At 38.9% G+C, this 19956-nt stretch overlaps 1 protein-coding gene across 1 annotated transcript in view; it reads left to right on the forward strand.

Annotated features, from left to right (window-relative positions):
- Nucleotides 1-19956, forward strand: part of LOC124271145 (neuroglian-like) — a 70514-nt gene that overhangs the window by 32262 nt on the left and 18296 nt on the right. Inside the window, exons 3-7 of the mRNA XM_046706211.1 lie at nucleotides 7218-7338; nucleotides 9455-9560; nucleotides 10448-10983; nucleotides 13669-13683; nucleotides 19027-19126. Of these exons, the coding sequence (XP_046562167.1) occupies nucleotides 7254-7338; nucleotides 9455-9560; nucleotides 10448-10983; nucleotides 13669-13683; nucleotides 19027-19126 (842 nt within the window). The 5' untranslated portion in view covers nucleotides 7218-7253. The remainder of the gene's footprint in view (nucleotides 1-7217; nucleotides 7339-9454; nucleotides 9561-10447; nucleotides 10984-13668; nucleotides 13684-19026; nucleotides 19127-19956) is intronic.

Genomic DNA, 19956 nt, shown 5'->3' on the forward strand with positions numbered 1-19956 from the left:
TACAGGTAGTGTCGTCAGGGTCTTATTGTGGGGGTTGAATATCGGAACAGAGACAAGGAAGTGATATAATAGTTACAGGTAGTGTCGTCAGGGTCTTATCCTTACCAATGAATATCGGTACAGAGACAAGGAAGTGTTATAACAGGTACAGGTAGTGTCGTCAGGGTCTTATTGTGGGGGTTGAATATCGGAACAGAGACAAGGAAGTGATATAATAGGTACAGGTAGTGTCGTCAGGGTCTTATCGTGGGGGATGAATATCGGAACAGAGACAAGGAAGTGTTATAATAGGTACAGGTAGTGTCGTCAGGGTCTTATCGTGGGGGATGAATATCGGAACAGAGACAAGGAAGTGTTATAATAGGTACAGGTAGTGTCGTCAGGGTCTTATTGTGGGGGTCGAATATCGGAACAGAGACAAGGAAGTGATATAATAGTTACAGGTAGTGTCGTCAGGGTCTTATCCTTACCAATGAATATCGGTACAGAGACAAGGAAGTGTTATAACAGGTACAGGTAGTGTCGTCAGGGTCTTATTGTGGGGGTCGAATATCGGAACAGAGACAAGGAAGTGTTATAATAGGTACAGGTAGTGTCGTCAGGGTCTTATCGTGGGGGATGCCTGTGTGCTACCATTTGTACTGCTACTGCTGAGACTGACCTGTGGACTGCTGGAACCACTGACTTGCTCACACTGTGGAAGTGGGCGTGGCAGCGTGTTGACTCATGTCAGCTGGTAGGAGTGTTGACCCAAGGTTTGAATGAACCAGTAATGTTGTAAGTCTGGGGAAGATTTCATTGTAAGCAGTTTGGTGGAGGTGATTCTTAGTTGAGTACCAGTTGCCTGCTGAGTGTTGAAGATATGGATGGACATATCTATGAAGACTTGTAAGTTCAGTTCCTCTGTATAATGGAATGTGATATGTGTCTGAGAATCAAGGCAAGGGTTCAAGTAAATAGTGGAAGCCATCCATTGCTGCTGTACATGTTGACAGATTTAATTATTTAAAGGCTTTCATTTCCAATCATCAGAATGAGTCATGTCAAGTTGAGTGGGTGTAGCTAGTAAAGGTTCCCTCACAATCCTTGTATTAGCCGTAGATGTCAGATGTTATACAACTAATCCCGGACATACAAGGTGTTTGGGGAGTTATTTATAGTTCATTCAATGCAGATTACTGTTACATTTATGCTTGTAGATTTTGTAAGAGGAACACACAGATAGAGAGATGTTCCGATGAGCATTTATGTGTGTCTCTGAGTAATCTTTGTGTATAAGTTCATTCCTTTTTGCAAGATGACTTGATGCAACCATTTTGTCTTCAAAGTTAATTGGTTGGATGAGATCTATGATGCAGGAAGCAGTTAACTGGACCGTGGTACAAGGAAGACATCAGCATGGTTGGCACCCTACGTGATGTGACACTGAAGGTGTGCAGAGCAATCTGACATTCGAGGACATACTCATAACATGATAGCTGCACTTACCATTATTCTATTAATTCTTCCAACCATGGCCACTGTATGAAAGGAGTCAGCGAGACTTGTTGGCGTAAATTACCTCCACCACTGCCTGTACACAACGGTACCATTTGTCTGGCTGTGGTAGGTGTGAAGGTCAATGAGGTAATTGGCCAAACTCAATTCGTTAGGGCAGTTCTGTGTGGTGTAGGTGTGTAAGTGGCAGATGCACATGGTGAGTCAGAACAATTGGGAGGTAGACAAAGGATGCATCAGGTTACATTGCACCAACCTTCTCCTCATGGGTGTGTGCCCACACTGGAGGCAGTATCGGAAAGGTTATCTCACAGACACAGGGTTCCTGATTCCCTGGTATTTCTTTATCAGTAACACACCCTGGAAGATACCAAGAATCCCAGGAAAAATAACTAATAATATACCTTCTTGCTTTAATACTCAGAAAAAATTCAAATACCGGTAGTCTAATGAGAAATTCATGATTTCATTTTAAACAGAAAATACCATTTGCTTAGTATATATTTGTTTTGCAATGTGAAGTGGGGTGAAAGGTGAACCTGCAGATAAAGGGTGATTGTGTCTTATGGCTTGTTGTGCACCTGCATGTAACTTAAGTACTACATTAAGAGCATTGTGGGGGTCAAGTGTCCAGATGGCCACACTTGACTGCTCCCATGTCACTTCAAGTAGTCACATGGCCATCGTAACTGTACCATCAAAGTGATCATCCAGATGACCACACTGACCAGGGAATATGGCCATGTTTGCCCACTCCTGTCTTAGTAGGATGTAAATGTCCCAGGGCAGTAAAGCATGGGGTATTTTGATGAGGAAAAGATACCTGGGTCAGGTTATTCCGAGTGTCCAGGGAGATATGGGAGATATCACCCCTGCTGTATTGACCTATGGATCCTGGGTGAGGACCGAGATGTCATCAAGATAGCATTGGTGCAATATTGAGAATTGGTTCTCTTGAAGCCAACACAATAGAGATCTGGAGATATCATCAGGAGGTATTGTAGTCCCTTCCTAAGCAGGACTGGAGATATTAGTGATAGCTACTGATGATGCCCTTGGGCTGAGCAAGCACCTGCTGAGAGAGCTCTGTCCCATGTGGTTATAGGCTGGGGATGGTCCAGACACATTTCACATGTATCTATAGGTGTTAAAGGGAGCATGCTGGGGATTACATGTGCTGAATAGGATACACCTCTACACATTGCTCAGGACTAATTGGTTAAGGTAGGTAGTCAGGTGTTAGAAAATGGAGTTTGCTTCCTATTTCTTTCTGCAGATACACAGAGGGAATGTTTTTACTGAAACCCATATTAAATGTTTTAACTGGAGAGAAGTAGATGGCATTCATTGCAGACTGGTTACCCACTGAAGCAGTGACAATCATCATTACCAATGTTACGAATCTCCTTCATCAGAGAACTGTCTCAGTGTTGTGCATGTTTTGTATGGAGCTATGGTATTGAATTCAGATTATGATGTACAAATCAGTTTGTTGTTTAGTGTAAGTTGCCCTGAAACTTTCCAGAATAATGCATACAGGAAGTGCTTGGTTTAGGACCTGGGGAAACATGATGTTGCTGTATCAAATATTTTGATTTTGTTTGTTTGATTGTTGTTTAATGTCACACTCAGCAACAATCAAGCTATATGGCAGCAGACTGTAAATACTACAGTCTGGAGTCTGGACGAGACAGTCCAATGATCAACATCATGAGCATCGATCTACACAGTTGAGATGCGATGACATGTGTCAACCAAGTCAGGAAGCCTGACCACTCGATCCCGTTAGTCGTCTCTAACATCTATCATGGGTTACAGGAGAGCAATTTTAACCTAGATCTTCATGGGTACATATGAGATGTACCCTATGCTGATATCTGCTGAATGGATTCACCAGAGTGCTCATCTATCTGAGTGACTCAAGGTTATGGACATTCTACAGCTTCCTGTTCAGCCACTTTCTGCCATGAACTGAAGGTTGTGCTTGTGATCCTTGTCTTTTTACCACCCTTTTTGATTCACTGTCTTCACACTGATCTGTCAAGGAAAGCAGAATTGCATATCTGGCCATTTTGTGACACTTCTTACTGGTATTAATGTGTTCTATGTATGTAACTCAGACATAGATGCTTTCTGTCATACGGGGCAGTGGGGTAGCCTAGTGGTTAAAGTGTTCGCTCATCACGACGAAGACCCGGGTTCGATTCCCCACATGGGTGCAATGTGTGAAGCCCATTTCTGGTGTCCCCCCTCTGATATCGCTGGAATATTGCCAAAAGTGGCGTAAAACTGAACACTCACTTTGTATCATACTGTTTTTTTAGGGATGGTGTAAAGCTATTTAGTTTTTAACCAACTGACAATAAATTATGAGTAGTTTATGGTCCTGATTTCTCTTGTAGCTGGTTACTGGCTGAGCATCCATTTTCCCTCATGTTTTTGTTCAATTGATTGAGTTTGGTTTTCCCAAGAAATTGGTCAGCTAGTCTTTATTGTCAATGAATCAGTGAATCTTCTTTGTTCTGCCAGGTCTGACTGTAGTGGAATATGGAAGCATGTTTATGGACGTATTGTGAATGTATTTCATTGTAATGCGTTTAGCATATGCCATCTGTGACCACCAGCAGAGTACTGGTGAGCACTCTCACAATCATTGCTGCAGTACATGTGGGCACATGTTATTGACTGATGGTGCGGAGTACAGTGGTGTGAGGTCTGCAGCTGTAGTTGTCGGGTGCAGTAGAAATGTACCTCAGCTCAACACTGAACAGCACCGGAGTCAACTCATTTGTCTGCCAAACCGGGTCCTCTTCCAATTTATGGCAGACTCTTGGCTGTACATATCAGAGTTTGTACATACATGCTTTCATTGTTCAATTTATACGTTGTGATATCTGTTTCATATCAACACCAAAGTTGCCATTTTCAGATGGCCGCTGCAGCATTGAATTTCAAAAGTCTGATTTTTGCAAACAAATGTCTTTGCTCATTAACTATTTGCTGGATAAAATAATTAAATTGTTTAATTTAGACATTTTTAGAAGTGCGATGAATTACTAGTGACTTTCAGTACTGCCCACATCAGCAGACGTCAACTTGAGGGCAAGGGAAAGGATTCTCCCAGACCTTGAAAAATAAAGTGAAACATCATTTAACCTTTACCCAAACAAGACAAGCGTGGCTCTGTTTGTTCTACAGGAAGCGCCTCTAGTTTGAGAGTTGTTCCAACCTTCACATGTGTTTGAAGTGGCAGTTATCACTGTTGCAGAGCTTGACCCAAGCCTGTTGGGGTGAACATGACCCATGTTAATTGCAACCACCTATCTGGACTGACAGGAACTGGGATATGCATCACAACATCAGAACAAAATATTATCAGTAGGCAGACGCTTGAAAAGGTTGAATGTGGAAGTTGCAGTGTGGAATTCCATTAGGCCAGGTTGTCTATTGTCATCAGGTCCATTATTGCAGTCTAGTAGCTGGTAACAGAAACAGACAAAATTTGTGACATTGAGCATATCTATGACCACACAATATGTGACAGTGTGCATGTCTGTGCCCCCACTTCCCAGTGGCATGGCGAGCACTCTTTTGTACAAGTTCACTTCTCCCCGTTTTGCCAGCAGTGCAGGACCCGCCACCATGCACACCTCAACATTGGTCCAGTACTGCTAATGAACACCACAATTCAGTGTTGTGGAAACACTGGGCTAACAGATTGTTCTGCTGACTGTTCTTGATGTCTTCAGTTTGCTGACAACATGATAGGAGCTTGTGTCTGTTAGATGTGATATTTGAACAGTGAGTGCACAAACCAGGAATTGATTCAATCCAAGAACAACAGATGCCATAACTCTTGTGGAAGCTGTTCCTAATGTGTTGCCCCTGTGATCATCGTGATCATGCACTTACCATGTGTACCCTACCACTGTGATCATCGTGATCATACACTTACCATGTGTACCCTGCCTCTGTGATATCGTGATCATGCACGTACCATGTGTACCCTGCCTCTGTGATCATCGTGATCATGCAGGTACCATGTGTACCCTGCGTCTGTGATCATCGTGATCATGCACGTACCATGTGTACCCTACCCCTGTGATCGTGATCATACACGTACCATGTGTACCCTGCCTCTGTGATCGTTATCATACACGTACCATGTGTACCCTGCCTCTGTGATCATCGTGATCATGCACGTACCATGTGTACCCTGCCTCTGTGATCATCGTGATCATACACGTACCATGTGTACCCTACCCCTGTGATCGTGATCATACACATACCATGTGTACCCTACCCCTGTGATCGTGATCATACACGTACCATGTGTACCCTGCCTCTGTGATCGTTGTGTTCATACACTTACCATGTGTACCCTGCCTCTGTGATACTGTACTGGCCTAACTTGTACAGGTATATGTGAATAAAGATAATGTTGTATTGATAAGAAGTGTCTTGCTAGTAGACAACTTCTTAAATTTCTAAACATCATGATCTATATAATACACCCTTTATTAGTGATGTTGTCTTGTATCATGATACCAGAGCATCAGTAAATATTAGTCTAATACTGTATACATACAATGTTATGATTTCCGATACTAAAATGATTATTTAGGCCCCAGGAATGTTTACAGTTGTTAAAGTTACCATAGTGAAATTGGACAATGAGAAGACAGGATTTTAAACATTTATTGTATCAACTTGATTAGAGATTTACAAAGTATTAATTTCTGTTACCAAACAGAATACTTATTCTGGGTTTTACGGGAAGCAAGATTCCTGCATATTGGACGCAGAAATTTGGTGAAGTACCCCCAAACTAAAACCCTGTGAGTCCTTGTGGACGCAATATAATTTTTTTCTGGGAAAGACTTTTCTGAGTTTGTAATGACGTCCCATATTAAAATGTAAAACATTTTATTTACAATCATTATTCTAATGACATTGAAAGTAACACATAAAATAACGTAACCATTATCAAATGGGAAGCATCCATTATCATTGATTTCATGCACATTGATTGACTCCCAATTTTGGAAATGGACTCTCAAAAAAATATGCCCCGAGTCCCCAGGACCCTGCTTATTTTTATTATTGATTGTATGTTAAAGATATGGATTCCAAACTCCTGTTTCCCTCTGGTGACTGGAAAGGTCAGGAGTCGTGATTTTGAGTGCTACCACGGTTACACAATATTTTCACAAGATGACATTTTGGAGCTACAGATGTTAAGAAAACAGTTGGGGTGTTTATAATGATCAACATTCCATGTGAGGGACTGGCTTGATATCAGACAACAGGTATATGGCAAACACACAACAAGCCTCCCAGGTTCTATTGCTGTATGTCTTCGAGCATTAATGTGCACGCCACCTAGTGTTCAACTAGAGCAGTGCCATCACTGCTGCTGCTGCTACTCGTTGCCAAAATATAAAACAACAAAGACTTGTTTGAAGGTGGACAACCTTCTGTTTGATTTGTAAAAGTCTACGGGCAACTTGAGGCACAAATGATTTTGGGTTTATAGATAATATAGTTGTGAAAACAGAATAGTTGTATGAGGTAGACATGTGACTCTGGGATTATGTTGCAGGTAGTGCAGTAGAGAGGGGCAACTTGAGGCACAAATGATTTTGGGTTTATAGATAATATAGTTGTGAAAACAGAATAGTTGTATGAGGTAGACATGTGACTCTGGGATTATGTTGCAGGTAGTGCAGTAGAGAGGGACCAATGCTGAGTTAACAATGGGTTCAGGTTTGCCTCCTGCCCTGGTGCTGGTGGTCCTATCCACAGGACTGGCCCTAGCAACAGAAAGTCTGTCTAACCCTGGTAAGTACAGACACAACCCTTACCCTTATCTCCAACAGCACGAAGCAAAGGTACTTTATTGATTTTATTTTGTTTTAGCTGATGTTCTGCTGTTGATTCCATTATATTGTTCATTGGTATTGCTAAACTAGTTTGTTGTTTATATTATTATTCTTTTATTGATAGTTGTTTATATTATTATTCTTTTAGTGATAGTATACAATTATAGACTCTTGTAGAGGTCGATATCGGTTTTTATTGACCTGAGTAAAACAATATCTACCTATATAATAATTGTTTATATCATTGCTATATTGATATGATTTGCAGTTGTGATCATTGCTGTATTGACATTGTAGTTTTGTTGATATTGTTAATGGATGTCCTTAAATTGTTTATTTGTTCACTTTCTCGTTTCATTAATATACTATTACTGATATTATAGTATTATTGGTATGATTGTAGTTTTGTCCTAGTTATGGTGTTAATGTCACACAACATGCCAGCATAGCTGTCAAGCATGGACTCCAGGACAGACATATCTGGTGGTAATGTGACTGGTGGTTTTTCTCTCCAAGTGGGCAGTGGGGAGCCTAATGGTTAAAGCGTTTGCTCGTCACGCGGAAAACCCGGGTTCGATTCCCCACATGGGAACAATGTGTGAAGCCCATTTCTGGTGTTCTCCGCCATGATATTGCTGGAATATTGCTAAAAGTGGCGTAAAACTAAACTCACTCACTCACTCTCCAAGTCTAGTAGAGTAACAAGCACATCACATCTTAGTCTGTCTCACAGTCCCTGAACCACATTATTTTCCCTACTGCCAAGCTCTCTCTGCAGTGCTAAAGCCCTAAATGAAGCAAGTCTAGATTTCCCCAGGTTCTGGTCTCCCTAGGGCTCCTTTGTTACTATAAAAATTATATATATTCAGAGACTAAGCCTTAGTCTAATCACATCTGTACTGGTATCTAAAGTACTGTCGGAAATAGAAAAAAAACTGTTTTAGGCTGTTACTCTGTATCCCTAAAATTTACACAACTGCAAATAGCATATGTCGAAATAACCCACTTCGGCCTAACTGGGCATTCAGTGGGCTGCGTCATAGGATATCCAGAAAAGCATGTTTACTCGTAAAATCAGGCAAAACTTAGAAAAAAATACGAATAGCTGCTGAAAACAATAGATCAGACTATAGATGGCAATTAGGTCACTCAGACAGGTATGATTACGGACCGTCAACTCACCTGGCATGAAATGCATGTGCTGCCTACAGGCACAAGGGGTCATCTCAAAGATATTTTGTGCTTTTTCATGTGTGTTGACTATGCCTCATCTATTGATTAACATCTTACGTGTCTTTCTTTCATAAATTTTATGTTGAGATATGTAAAAGAATATAATGCCTGATAACCATAGAAATGCATCGTATTAAATGTCTCAAAATATATAGGTGGCATGACCACCCGATCACGAAAATCGACAGGACTGGATATTATTTGTAAACAGTTATGACATGCCGTGTACTTCCCCAGTATAATTGCCCTAAAGGATTATCTTATCTTAGCTGATATCTCTATCCCCCAGCCTGACCCCAATGATCGTCTGCGACACCCGTCCAGGGTTTGCTTTTGAGACGAACCCGAGCCTATCTGTTTCTTTTTATAGTGACAGTGAGACTCCATAGTAGCTACATCTTTAATAGTTTCAGCATGACAGTTATTATTTTTTATGCCAGTTATCGTTTATAATGAAGCTAAGTCTAATTTCAAATTGGGCATTTAAAAAGTGTCCTTTGTAATACAATATCGTCGCACACTAATTTGCATAAAGCCATGGTCTGTTCCCAATAAATCGTTTTGGACTTTAAAAAACCCCTGCATTTCCCATTTCTGTACTAATCTCTCCTCAGTAAAGTCCTTTTTCTACGTTTCCTATGTCCCTACCACTGAGACTGTAGTTAGGCCGAACTTAGTTTAACAGATATTTCACACATGCACATAAATTGTAGAGATCAATGAGAAATACAGTTTCTATTTCCGACAGTACTTGAGTGCTCAGTTTTCCCTGCATTAAGCAGTCCTTTTACCTCCTGTATGTAAAAACTTGACACATTTTATATTTTTTATCATTGTTTCAGCCTCCAAGCCGCCCAGTGTTGCCAGAGCTACTAAGAGGAATGTTTATTACTTAGCTGAGGAGAAGATAGAGTTGGATTGTATAGCAGAGGGATCACCTGAGCCTGTGTAAGTAGGCAGAGGGCACCGGAAGGTGATGGGGAGGAGAAGGGGGTGTTCTCCTTAAAAGAAACCTATGTTCACTAAAAGTTCTAAGGATTTGAGTGGTTGGTCTGTGTCATTGCTGATCTCATTGGGATTTATCCTTGCTGATGCTTTTGTATGTTGGTTTGTCTGACCCAGCTGTCCTACATGGACAATTGCTGATAATTGCATAAATTAACATTCACTCAGATTCCTCCCTATAGGAAACATTTCCAACTTGGAGTATTTTACGTGATCTGATACATGGGTTGTCAGATCCAATGTCATATCTCCATTTACATGCATACAACATCAACTTGACATTGCTCCAGTAACTATAGCTGTAACAGGGACAGCCAAATTAATGTTCAACTTTGTCTCGTCAATATTCAGCCATTTAGTAAAGCATGTTCAGCTAGAAGTATATTTCGACATGTTAACCCTCACATGACTAGTAAGGTCTGTGCATAAGTGGCACTCTAATGATAATAATAATAATAAATGTTAATTCATGATATGCGCCTTTTCCATGTACAAGGCACAGCTCAAAGCTGTAACTCACTACCCTGGATAACCCAAGCTGCCTGTGCGGCACTAGAAGGTTAATAGTCACATAACTTATCCCACCATGTACCCATTTTCTGCTTGGTGAACAGCGGCAATTTTGAACAAACTCACTTGCCTAAGGTGAGACCACATGTGTCATGTGTGCTTCTTGTGGGGCAGGACAGATGTCCTAGAAACTCTCCGAAGTGAAGCAGTAATCGAGAGTTGTTGGTGTAGCTGGACACAACATGCAATGAAGATGTACAATGTTGTTTGTATGACATTCCCTATGTGTGATAAACAGTTTGGTTTGACTTCATTTTCAGATATCGATGGTTTAGAAATGGTGTTCAGCTGAACCTGAGTACTACAGAGAACAAGGCACGGATGACCCTACAGTCTAATGTGGGTACTTTGGTCATTGACCAGGCTCGGACCACTGATGAGGGGGTATATCAGTGTGTGGCTGAAAATATTTTCGGCAAATCTCTTTCAATTAAAAGAAATGTGCAGTTAGCAAGAATGGACCCTTTCTCCACCACAGAGATTCAGACCAAGAGGGCGTTGTTGGGTCGATCAGAAATTCTTACATGTACACCTCCAAATAGCATTCCAAGAGCAAAAATCAGCTGGATTATTGTATCTGAAGGTGACACGGACTACCGGGACGAGGAATCGGAAGAAGGGTTTAACTTTGTGAACTTGGATAATCGGATTACGATGGATTGGAAGGGTAATCTGTATATTACCAATGTGAAGCAGGAGGACGGCCAGGATGGGGATAAGTATGTGTGCATGGCCAACAACAAGATTGTACGATCATTCAATCAAGGGGAGGATAAGATTCTGGAACCATTTGGCAGTAAGTATTGCTCCTTCCCTCCTGGATGTTGGATGTGATGTATGCAAGCAGTGTGGAGAAAGTAGAAAAATGCTGTCTTTTGATGGTGGATTTAGGGATAAACTGTTGATTTTTCACCGAGTTGCGTGAGAATAATTAATTCATGTGCCTAAGTGCTGAACTATAGCTGTGAGTGTATGTAAGCTAACAGTAGGCATTATCACATCATTCACTGCTCTAGCTTGGTGCAGTAAAAAAATTAATGTGACAAGTAAGGAAAAACTAGCATGGCTTACTTACATATGTCGCATGTTTTTTAGTCATGAAATTTTGACTTAAAGGAAAGAAAGGTTGTCATCACTGCATACATGTCAAAACAACTTTCAGATATGTACACTAATGTTGCTGTGTATCTCCTTCACATGATGCCATATTATACACTTGCTGGTGTAGAATGAGTAGACATGGATTCTATGTATATTGGCAGAAGCCATGAATGTCAGATCTGCAGATGTATGTGAGTGACCTTTATGTTCTGCTACAAAGTTGGGGGAAAAGAGTTTTAGTTTAGAAAATCATCTCTTAAACTGTACAGCAGAATGAATAGTCCGGTGTCGGTCATCTGAGATCCTGGAAATAGTTGTACACAGTCGTAGTACACAGCTTAATCCTTCAGACATGATGATTTCTTAAAGGTCCGAAAACTGTATCATGCCAAGTTGTCCACATGCATCAAAACCTGTGAAGATGCAGGTTAGTATTGGTCTTCAGTAACCCATTCTAGTCATATGAGGCGACTGACGGGATCGGGTGGTCGGGCTCGCTGGCTTGGTTGATGCATGTCATCGTATCCCAGTTGTGTAGATCGATGCTCATGTCAATCACTGGATTGTCTGGTTCAGGTGCGATGGTTTACAGGTCGCTGTCATATAGCTGGAAAATTGCTGAATGTGGCCTTAAACAGCAAACAAAACAAACCCTCATCAAACTGAGAACTGTGATGTCACTCACTCATCAGCATCACTCGAAGTCCTGACTTAAGTCACATGTTGTCATTCTATACCATGTTAATTGATATTTCCTAGTTCTATACCATGTTAATTGATATTTCCTAGTTCTATACCAAGTTAATTGATATTTCCTAGTTCTATACCATGTTAATTGATATTTCCTAGTTCTATACCAAGTTAATTGATATTTCCTAGTTCTATACCATGTTAATTGATATTTCCTAGTTCTATACCAAGTTAATTGATATTTCCTAGTTCTATACCATGTTAATTGATATTTCCTAGTTCTATACCATGTTAATTGATACTTCCTAGTTCTATACCATGTTAATTGATATTTACCTAGATATTTCCTAGTTCTATACCATGTTAATTGATATTTCCTAGTTCTATACCAAGTAAATTGATATTTCCTAGTTCTATACCATGTTAATTGATATTTCCTAGTTCTATACCATGTTAATTGATATTTCCTAGTTCTATACCATGTTAATTGATATTTCCTAGTTCTATACCATGTTAATTGATATTTCCTAGTTCTATACCAAGTTAATTGATATTTCCTAGTTCTATACCATGTTAATTGATATTTCCTAGTTCTATACCAAGTTAATTGATATTTCCTAGTTCTATACCATGTTAATTGATATTTCCTAGTTCTATACCATGTTAATTGATATTTCCTAGTTCTATACCATGTTAATTGATATTTCCTAGTTCTATACCAAGTTAATTGATATTTCCTAGTTCTATACCATGTTAATTGATATTTCCTAGTTCTATACCATGTTAATTGATATTTCCTAGTTCTATACCATGTTAATTGATATTCCCTAGTTCTATGCCATGTTAATTGATATTTCCTAGTTCTATACCATGTTAATTGATATTTCCTAGTTAAGTGGGTGATGTAGAGACAATATAAATGTCTAGACAGTTTGATTGTTTGGGACTAGAATAACGTAAGTTTTGGAGATAGGTGCAGGGAAAACAATTTTGCTTCTCTCTGGTCAGTTATGTTTTCATGTTTGTAAAGATGAAGTTATGTCACGACTGCCTGTTCTATCCTATTGTCTGGCATGTTTTTCCCCTGAGAAACTGGATAATGGAAATTATGTGGTTACATGTATGGACCAGTGCTTACTGATAACTGGTTTGGGAAAAAGAAGAAAGTCACAAAAAACCAACTCTCATGAACACCATTCCATGCAATATTCTGCTATGTGATGGGGGCTTGTAAAGAATCAGATCTGATGCAGACGATCCAGTGCTTGAGATACCCACAACAAAGACATCGTAGACTTGTATAATCGGTGGCTGTCAATGAAAACAAAACTCAGACATTCAGTATCCTCTTTCTGATGGATACATCTAAAAATGAACAAGCAACATGCATATGCTTACAGGTGAAATTCGAATTTTTACTTTTATTTCTTGATCAATTTTGTTTGTATGCATTATTGTGCAACTAATTTTCTTTCAGTATTGAATAGAGAGACTTATTAAAAAAAATCTTGTGAGCTTTGCTCTGACTGACCAGTTTCAACTTTGGATAATGTGGATGATGTTTTCTGTTACCAGCTGTATATGAGATATTTTATGTGAGCTTCAGCTGGTGACCTGCCACCATGTGTCAGCCATGCTATCCCAGCTGACATATACTGTCAGTGCTGAGCATTTATTTTGTTATTTACAGATCCCGGTGAAAAGGGTAAACTTCTACAAATCTTGTGCAGAATTAGGATCAGTGACTGTCTTAATCCAGTGTAGTTCTTCTTCTAAAATGCTCTACTATAACACTAATTCTCTTCTTCTCGGTCTAATGTTTCTGTAGTGCTGTGAGCTGTAACCATGTACAGGACATGTGTTAACCTGACTGTAAACTGAATATACAAACAAGTAGTTTTCTGGAATGGTTTCTCTTTCTTCTGAAGATCTATGATTGACTACCAATTGGATTTTTGATTGTGTACAGTTGAATGTACATGTAAAGGCTTATCCTGATGTCAGTTCAAATATTTGATGTCAGATAAAAGTTTAATTCCCTATTTAATTGTTGGGGAGTAACAGATCTGCAAGTTTTCTGTCTAGCAAAATCACTTTTTGGGGTTATTTACTCTTTAAGACAATAAATAGCATCTTTTATCATCTGTTTTAAACCATAGATGTTTTAAGTTAGTTATAATCAGTTAACAACTAATCATAATGAAAATGTCATCTTATTAACATTTGCCAAATATTACTGACTAAAGGATATCTCACAGTGTTAGCAATTATGTCTTATCTGTGGGTTCGGCAAGACTCAAAACCTGGGGGAAAAAAATTGTAATTCCACACCGACATTGAGCGCTGATCACTAGATGCTATTGTTAAAGCCTGTGTGACTTACGTGGCTTTTAACCTCTGATATTGCAATTGGGATATATCTGTTGGAAGATAATACCCAGGTTTCTCTCACCTAACACCCGTTACACAAAGCGATCATAGCACAGTGATAGTCACAGCTCTATGTTAAAGTGTGGGAGTTACGATCACCTGTGTGCCATGCCAGCTTTGTGGAAGGGATATTTGAGACAGGCCATATCAGTAGCATGTCTAAAAGGACCGATTTGCAAACTGAATGTTGACAAATATTCATTACTTAACTGATGCACAGTATATTTATAGAGTAATGTTATTTGAATGTTAACCTTACCATTAATCGTAATGGTATTCTGTATTTGTTGTTAGATAATATCAAAAGAATTGTTGTAAAGAAAAAACGTAATCTGTAAGCTGCTGTCAAACATTTTGTAAAGACATGTTAAACTTATGCCCAAGTTAAAAGATATCAGCTGCAAGGACAATATAGTATTCAACACAATGTCTGTGAACCAAGAAATAAACAAACACTTGCCAGGCGTTGTGAATTTCATGTGTTTCAGTGTACACATGGTACATATGCATGTGTTTCAGTGTACACATGGTACATATGCATGTGTTTCAGTGTACACATGGTACATATGCATGTGTTTCAGTGTACACATGGTACAGATGTATGTGTTTCAGTGTACACATGGTACATATGCATGTGTTTCAGTGTACACATGGTACATATGCATGTGTTTCAGTGTACACATGGTACATATGCATGTGTTTCAGTGTACACATGGTACATATGCATGTTTCAATGTACACATGGTACATATGCATGTGTTTCAGTGTACACATGGTACATATGCATGTGTTTCAGTGTACACAAGGTACATATGCATGTGTTTCAGTGTACACATGGTAATTATGTAATCCTGAGTGACTACAGTTTGTGGTTTCTGTCATAACATTTGTGGAGTCCTCTCTGAATGTGGTGGAGTCTAACTCAATAGTTTCTTTGCATTTAAAGTTTCCAGTTTTCTTCAGTTTCAGTAGAATAAGACAAGCAATGGCACAACTATAATATAAAGTGATATTTACGATCTGGATTGCTGTATTGATGGGTTTATAAATTAGCATCAGTTTTGAAGGTTTTTACAGGGGTCGCTTTATAAACATATTCTATATTCATTTCATGCTTTTCTTATCTTTATACTGTGATGGTCTAATATTTTACCCCACTTCTGGTCACGTTGCCATAGTTTCCTTACAAATGTAGTATAATTCATCCATACACAGGGGAAAGTGTAGGTGTGTCATTGATACACATACCGGCAGTTTTACTCAAAGATAGTTTATACATTTCCTCAGAAGGGTACAATGGTTTTTTAAGTACTGCTCCATATATCCAAACAGGGTCTTCACATGTGTATGTCAAAAGTACATTCATTGAGATGAACATGTGAAGTACAGTTTTAGTTGATTGTAATTACTGTTGTAGGAATATTGACAGATACACCTCAGAAAGTGTGCTTATTACTGTTAGTATGTGGACTGATACCTTTCCAAAAGAGATCATGGTTATATTATGATGGATCGTTCATCTTTTCCAAATGGTTATGTATCTTTGGGGGGTTAAGAAGCTGCAACGTTTGCGTTTAGGTCCCAGCAAGTCTCTATGAGTTTCTCTCCATTCATGCATATAGACTATTTATGTCTGTCACTCAACCATATTTTTCAAAATGCACTTTTGGAAAATGTGTGGGGTCCAACACTTACGTTAAACCTTTTGCAATATTTGTAAGTGTGACCTCAATTTCACCTTTTGCATTTGACCATGCTCTTAAATTCCCTCCAGATACATTCCTGGCTCTCTAAGTTTCTTCTCTGAAACTGCAGGATTGACCAAGCAGAACTTTTGCATGCTTGTTTCTGTAGATGATGCTGTGATGTTTCTTATACTCAGATACAGTTTGTCATTACGGGTCACATGATGGAATTCATTTTTATGTGTGTGTGTATTTGAAAGCTGCCAAATGAAGAAATGTGGAACACAGAAAAAGTAAAAACATTTATGCTTATCACTTAAGGTGAAAAACAGAGAGGGAAATTCAGATTCTTTCTATTTATTTATTTTGTTCCAATTATTTCAGTACTTTGCAGTTTGGGATGATTAAAATGGCCTTATGGATGGGATATATTAAATAGCAGGGATGTAGAAGTTTTATTCCAAGGGAATCACATAATAGGCAGGGAATATACACATTGTAAACATGGGAAAGGAAGTAGCTCATGGACCAAAAGCAAGAATGTCAATCTTGAATCCATGTGTTTACATTTTCGATCAGTATTGAAGAGAAATCAAACTTAAAACTGTCTAAATACAAGAATTACCAGAAAGCTAACTGCAGTATTGAAGTCAGTCACTTGTCAGATTGAACACATTTTCATCACAGACATTGCATGTTTTCATACATAACCAAATTAGAAGGACAGTGTTTGTATATCTTGTGATTCTAAACAATAAATCTATCAACAATTTTATGTTTCAAGCATGCTTTCCTGGAACCTGAGAAAACCAGTGTGAAATATCTTTTGCTGGCATACATGTAGTTGTAATATTGATTCTTAAAGCATTATTAATTATATCATATCAGGACTCACTCACTAAGTATTGAAATAAGAAAAAACATTTGATTTTACGTCATTCTGCCTATTTTTCGTCAGAACCAAAATATGTATCTCTGGCAGTGAGGAATTTCTGGTAGAATATCCCTTCTAAGAACTCTTGAATCAGAATAGGGCTTTTCACATATTCAAAGTTCAAATGACAGTGGTGATATCAGGTATGTAAATATGGGAATCACAGGTTTCTGCACAGTACATCATATTATAGATGGTGACAAGGCTGCTTAGTGTTTTATTAGCACTGTATGATATTTTGTATTTATTTCTATTCTTTCTGTGTGTATCATGTAATTTATACCCTTATGAACAAAGTACTTAAATGCTATTTTGGATTTTCTACAAAAGGATCCACATAGGGTTGTCTGAGAACCTAAATTATCTAATGGAGACGTAGACTGCTGGCAAGGGAACAGCAAGGTTCTAATGTCGTTCTCCCCTCCCCCCATGGTCAGGGATAGTTACAATGCTGATTTCTTGTTCAATTCTAGAATAAACGTATTGTTAATGAACTTTATAAATGAAGCACAGATACCCTACCTAGTGTACTTAGGTCGATGTAGACTCTTGAAGATCTGGGTTAGATGTCTTAAACAACTCTTGCTTATCATAATAGGCAATGTAACAGGGTTGTGTGGTCAGGCATGCTGACTTAGTTGATGCAGGTTGTGCCCTAGTTACATGATGTTCGTCACTGGATTATCTGGTCCAGACTTCATTACTTACAAACGGCTGTGATGTAGCTAGAATATTGCTGAGTGCAGCATTAAAAGCACAGACATCATTGTACACTCAAAGGAGAATTGAATATGAAGAGTATCATCTTAAAGTCTTTGGGGATATTTATGTTTCTCAAGTGCAGCTTTCTCCAGTGTCAGATATTTGGCAGTACTCTAGTAAATTTTAGTCTTTTCATATGAACTCATCATTGACCTGAGATACCACCATAATGTTGCTTGTGTTTACTTTTGACTCATTGCTGATTTGCTAGTTAAAATGTCTGTATCAAATGAGTCAAAGCTTGGATCAGTGCACACTACTGGGTTTCTATTTCCCATATATAGGTAGAATGATTGTGTGAAAATAAGTAACTTTTCATTTGTAAATATACATTTGAGTCATTCTCAGTGTGTAATTGGTCACCTGTTTGATGTCACAGTGTTTCATTTTTGAAGAAACACAATATGCCCTCATGGTTTGTTCATGACATCTCAAAGTGATTACATGATATCATTTGAACAATAGGTTGGAAATAGGGAAGTTCTTCAGGGTGTACAGTTAAACCTCTTCCATGTTGTCTCATTTAAACAGTGGGTAGTAAAACTCTGGATATCAACCCGATGCATTCACCTTAGACAGATACTCCATGCTTTATCATAGCTCATTGTATGTTTTTCTATGTATTAAATCCCAGCTTGAAGCAGTATGTGGCTGATGGGTGTATACAAGCCTATCCATACCATGCTTGAATCACATCATGCTGAAAGTGCCGCCATTTACTTCTTTGATTACAAACCAATTGCTAGGCTGCTTCTAGTTCACAGTTGCATACTAGCTAGACATTCAGATTTTCGCAAAGCAGTTGAATTAGACTTTGGTTTCAACTGACAGAACTTACCATCATTTCGTGAAAATCACATCTGCGGGAGTTGTCAAAAGCAGGAAAGAATATCTGCTGTGTTTTGTTAACAGAGCAAATATCAGGTATTTATAGGGTTTAGCATGACCTAGTTTCATGTCTCCAATTCAAGTTTTTAATGAAGAGCATTTGGTTTGTTTACAAACTGGTCTTTAAAATGCATGTGCAGTTCAAAAAGTTTTGCTACCAAGATAAAGTTATTTCTTTTTCCGATGTGTTTTCCCACAAAGCTCCTCCAGTAAACAAGGTCTTCTGCATCAGCTTCCTGCTATAGATTTGCTTGGAGACTTCGCACAGATCATGTAAAGGAGATGCTCGCTCAGTTTTCATCATGCTTCATACAGACGTGTCATGAGATGTGTTGTCATGTTATTCCAGAACCAGCAGACGAGCCCGTGTCCCTTCTGTGGCATTCAGAGTTGAAGGTGCTCGGACTTGTGGGCAAAACGGCCAAGTTCAAGTGCATTTTCGCAGGAAAGTAAGTGTTGTATATAACTCCATTGTTGTTATCAAGAAAACGTGACGATAGATTCTACCTCAGGCTCAGTGCAGTAACGGCAGATGTGTTCAACTATTTCCATTTCATGGGTGACTTGTAGCACAGGACTTTGTGCCGTACAGTGACGAGCTCCACTTGTTACCTGCTAATCCAGGAATTGGGGCAGTGGGGTAACCTAGTGGTTAAAGCGTTCACTCGTCACGGCGAAGACCCGATTCGATTCCCCACATGGGTACAATGTGTGAAGCCCATTTCTGGTGTCTCCACTGTGATATTGCTGGAATATTGCTAAAAGCGGCGTAAAACCCAACTCACTCACTAATCCAGGAATCTATTTCATCGTTTCCTAGGTCTTCTGGTTGTTACTTATTAATGAGATGGTATTGTTTTTAAGGCAGGACTACTTACATTATGTCAGTATGAAGCTTATACTCATGTTTGGGCTCACGTTACATTTATAGTATGTGTATTTTGGTATTTATGTTTGGTAAGAAATACGATGGAAGTGTTGCTGGATGCAGGGCTCCAGATAAGTTTTCAACATCAGGAGTACGTACTTCTTATTTTCGCAATGTAAGAGTACTGGAAAAACTTACAAGTACTGTAGATGGTTTTATATTTAATGTGCTAAAATAATATAAGACAATTTATTTCATTTTTATGAAATTGAGAATTAGTATGTTTAATCTGACTGATCTATACATTCAGACTTACACCCATGTTTAAACGAGACAATGCCTGCAGGAATAATGTTGGAGATGTCACAGCAGGCTTGTATTGCAGCAGAGGCAATATGTTAGATGTCACAG

Source organism: Haliotis rubra, unplaced genomic scaffold, assembly GCF_003918875.1.
Source record: "Haliotis rubra isolate DU_JTF1 unplaced genomic scaffold, ASM391887v1 Scf158, whole genome shotgun sequence".
Taxonomy (NCBI): domain Eukaryota; kingdom Metazoa; phylum Mollusca; class Gastropoda; order Lepetellida; family Haliotidae; genus Haliotis; species Haliotis rubra.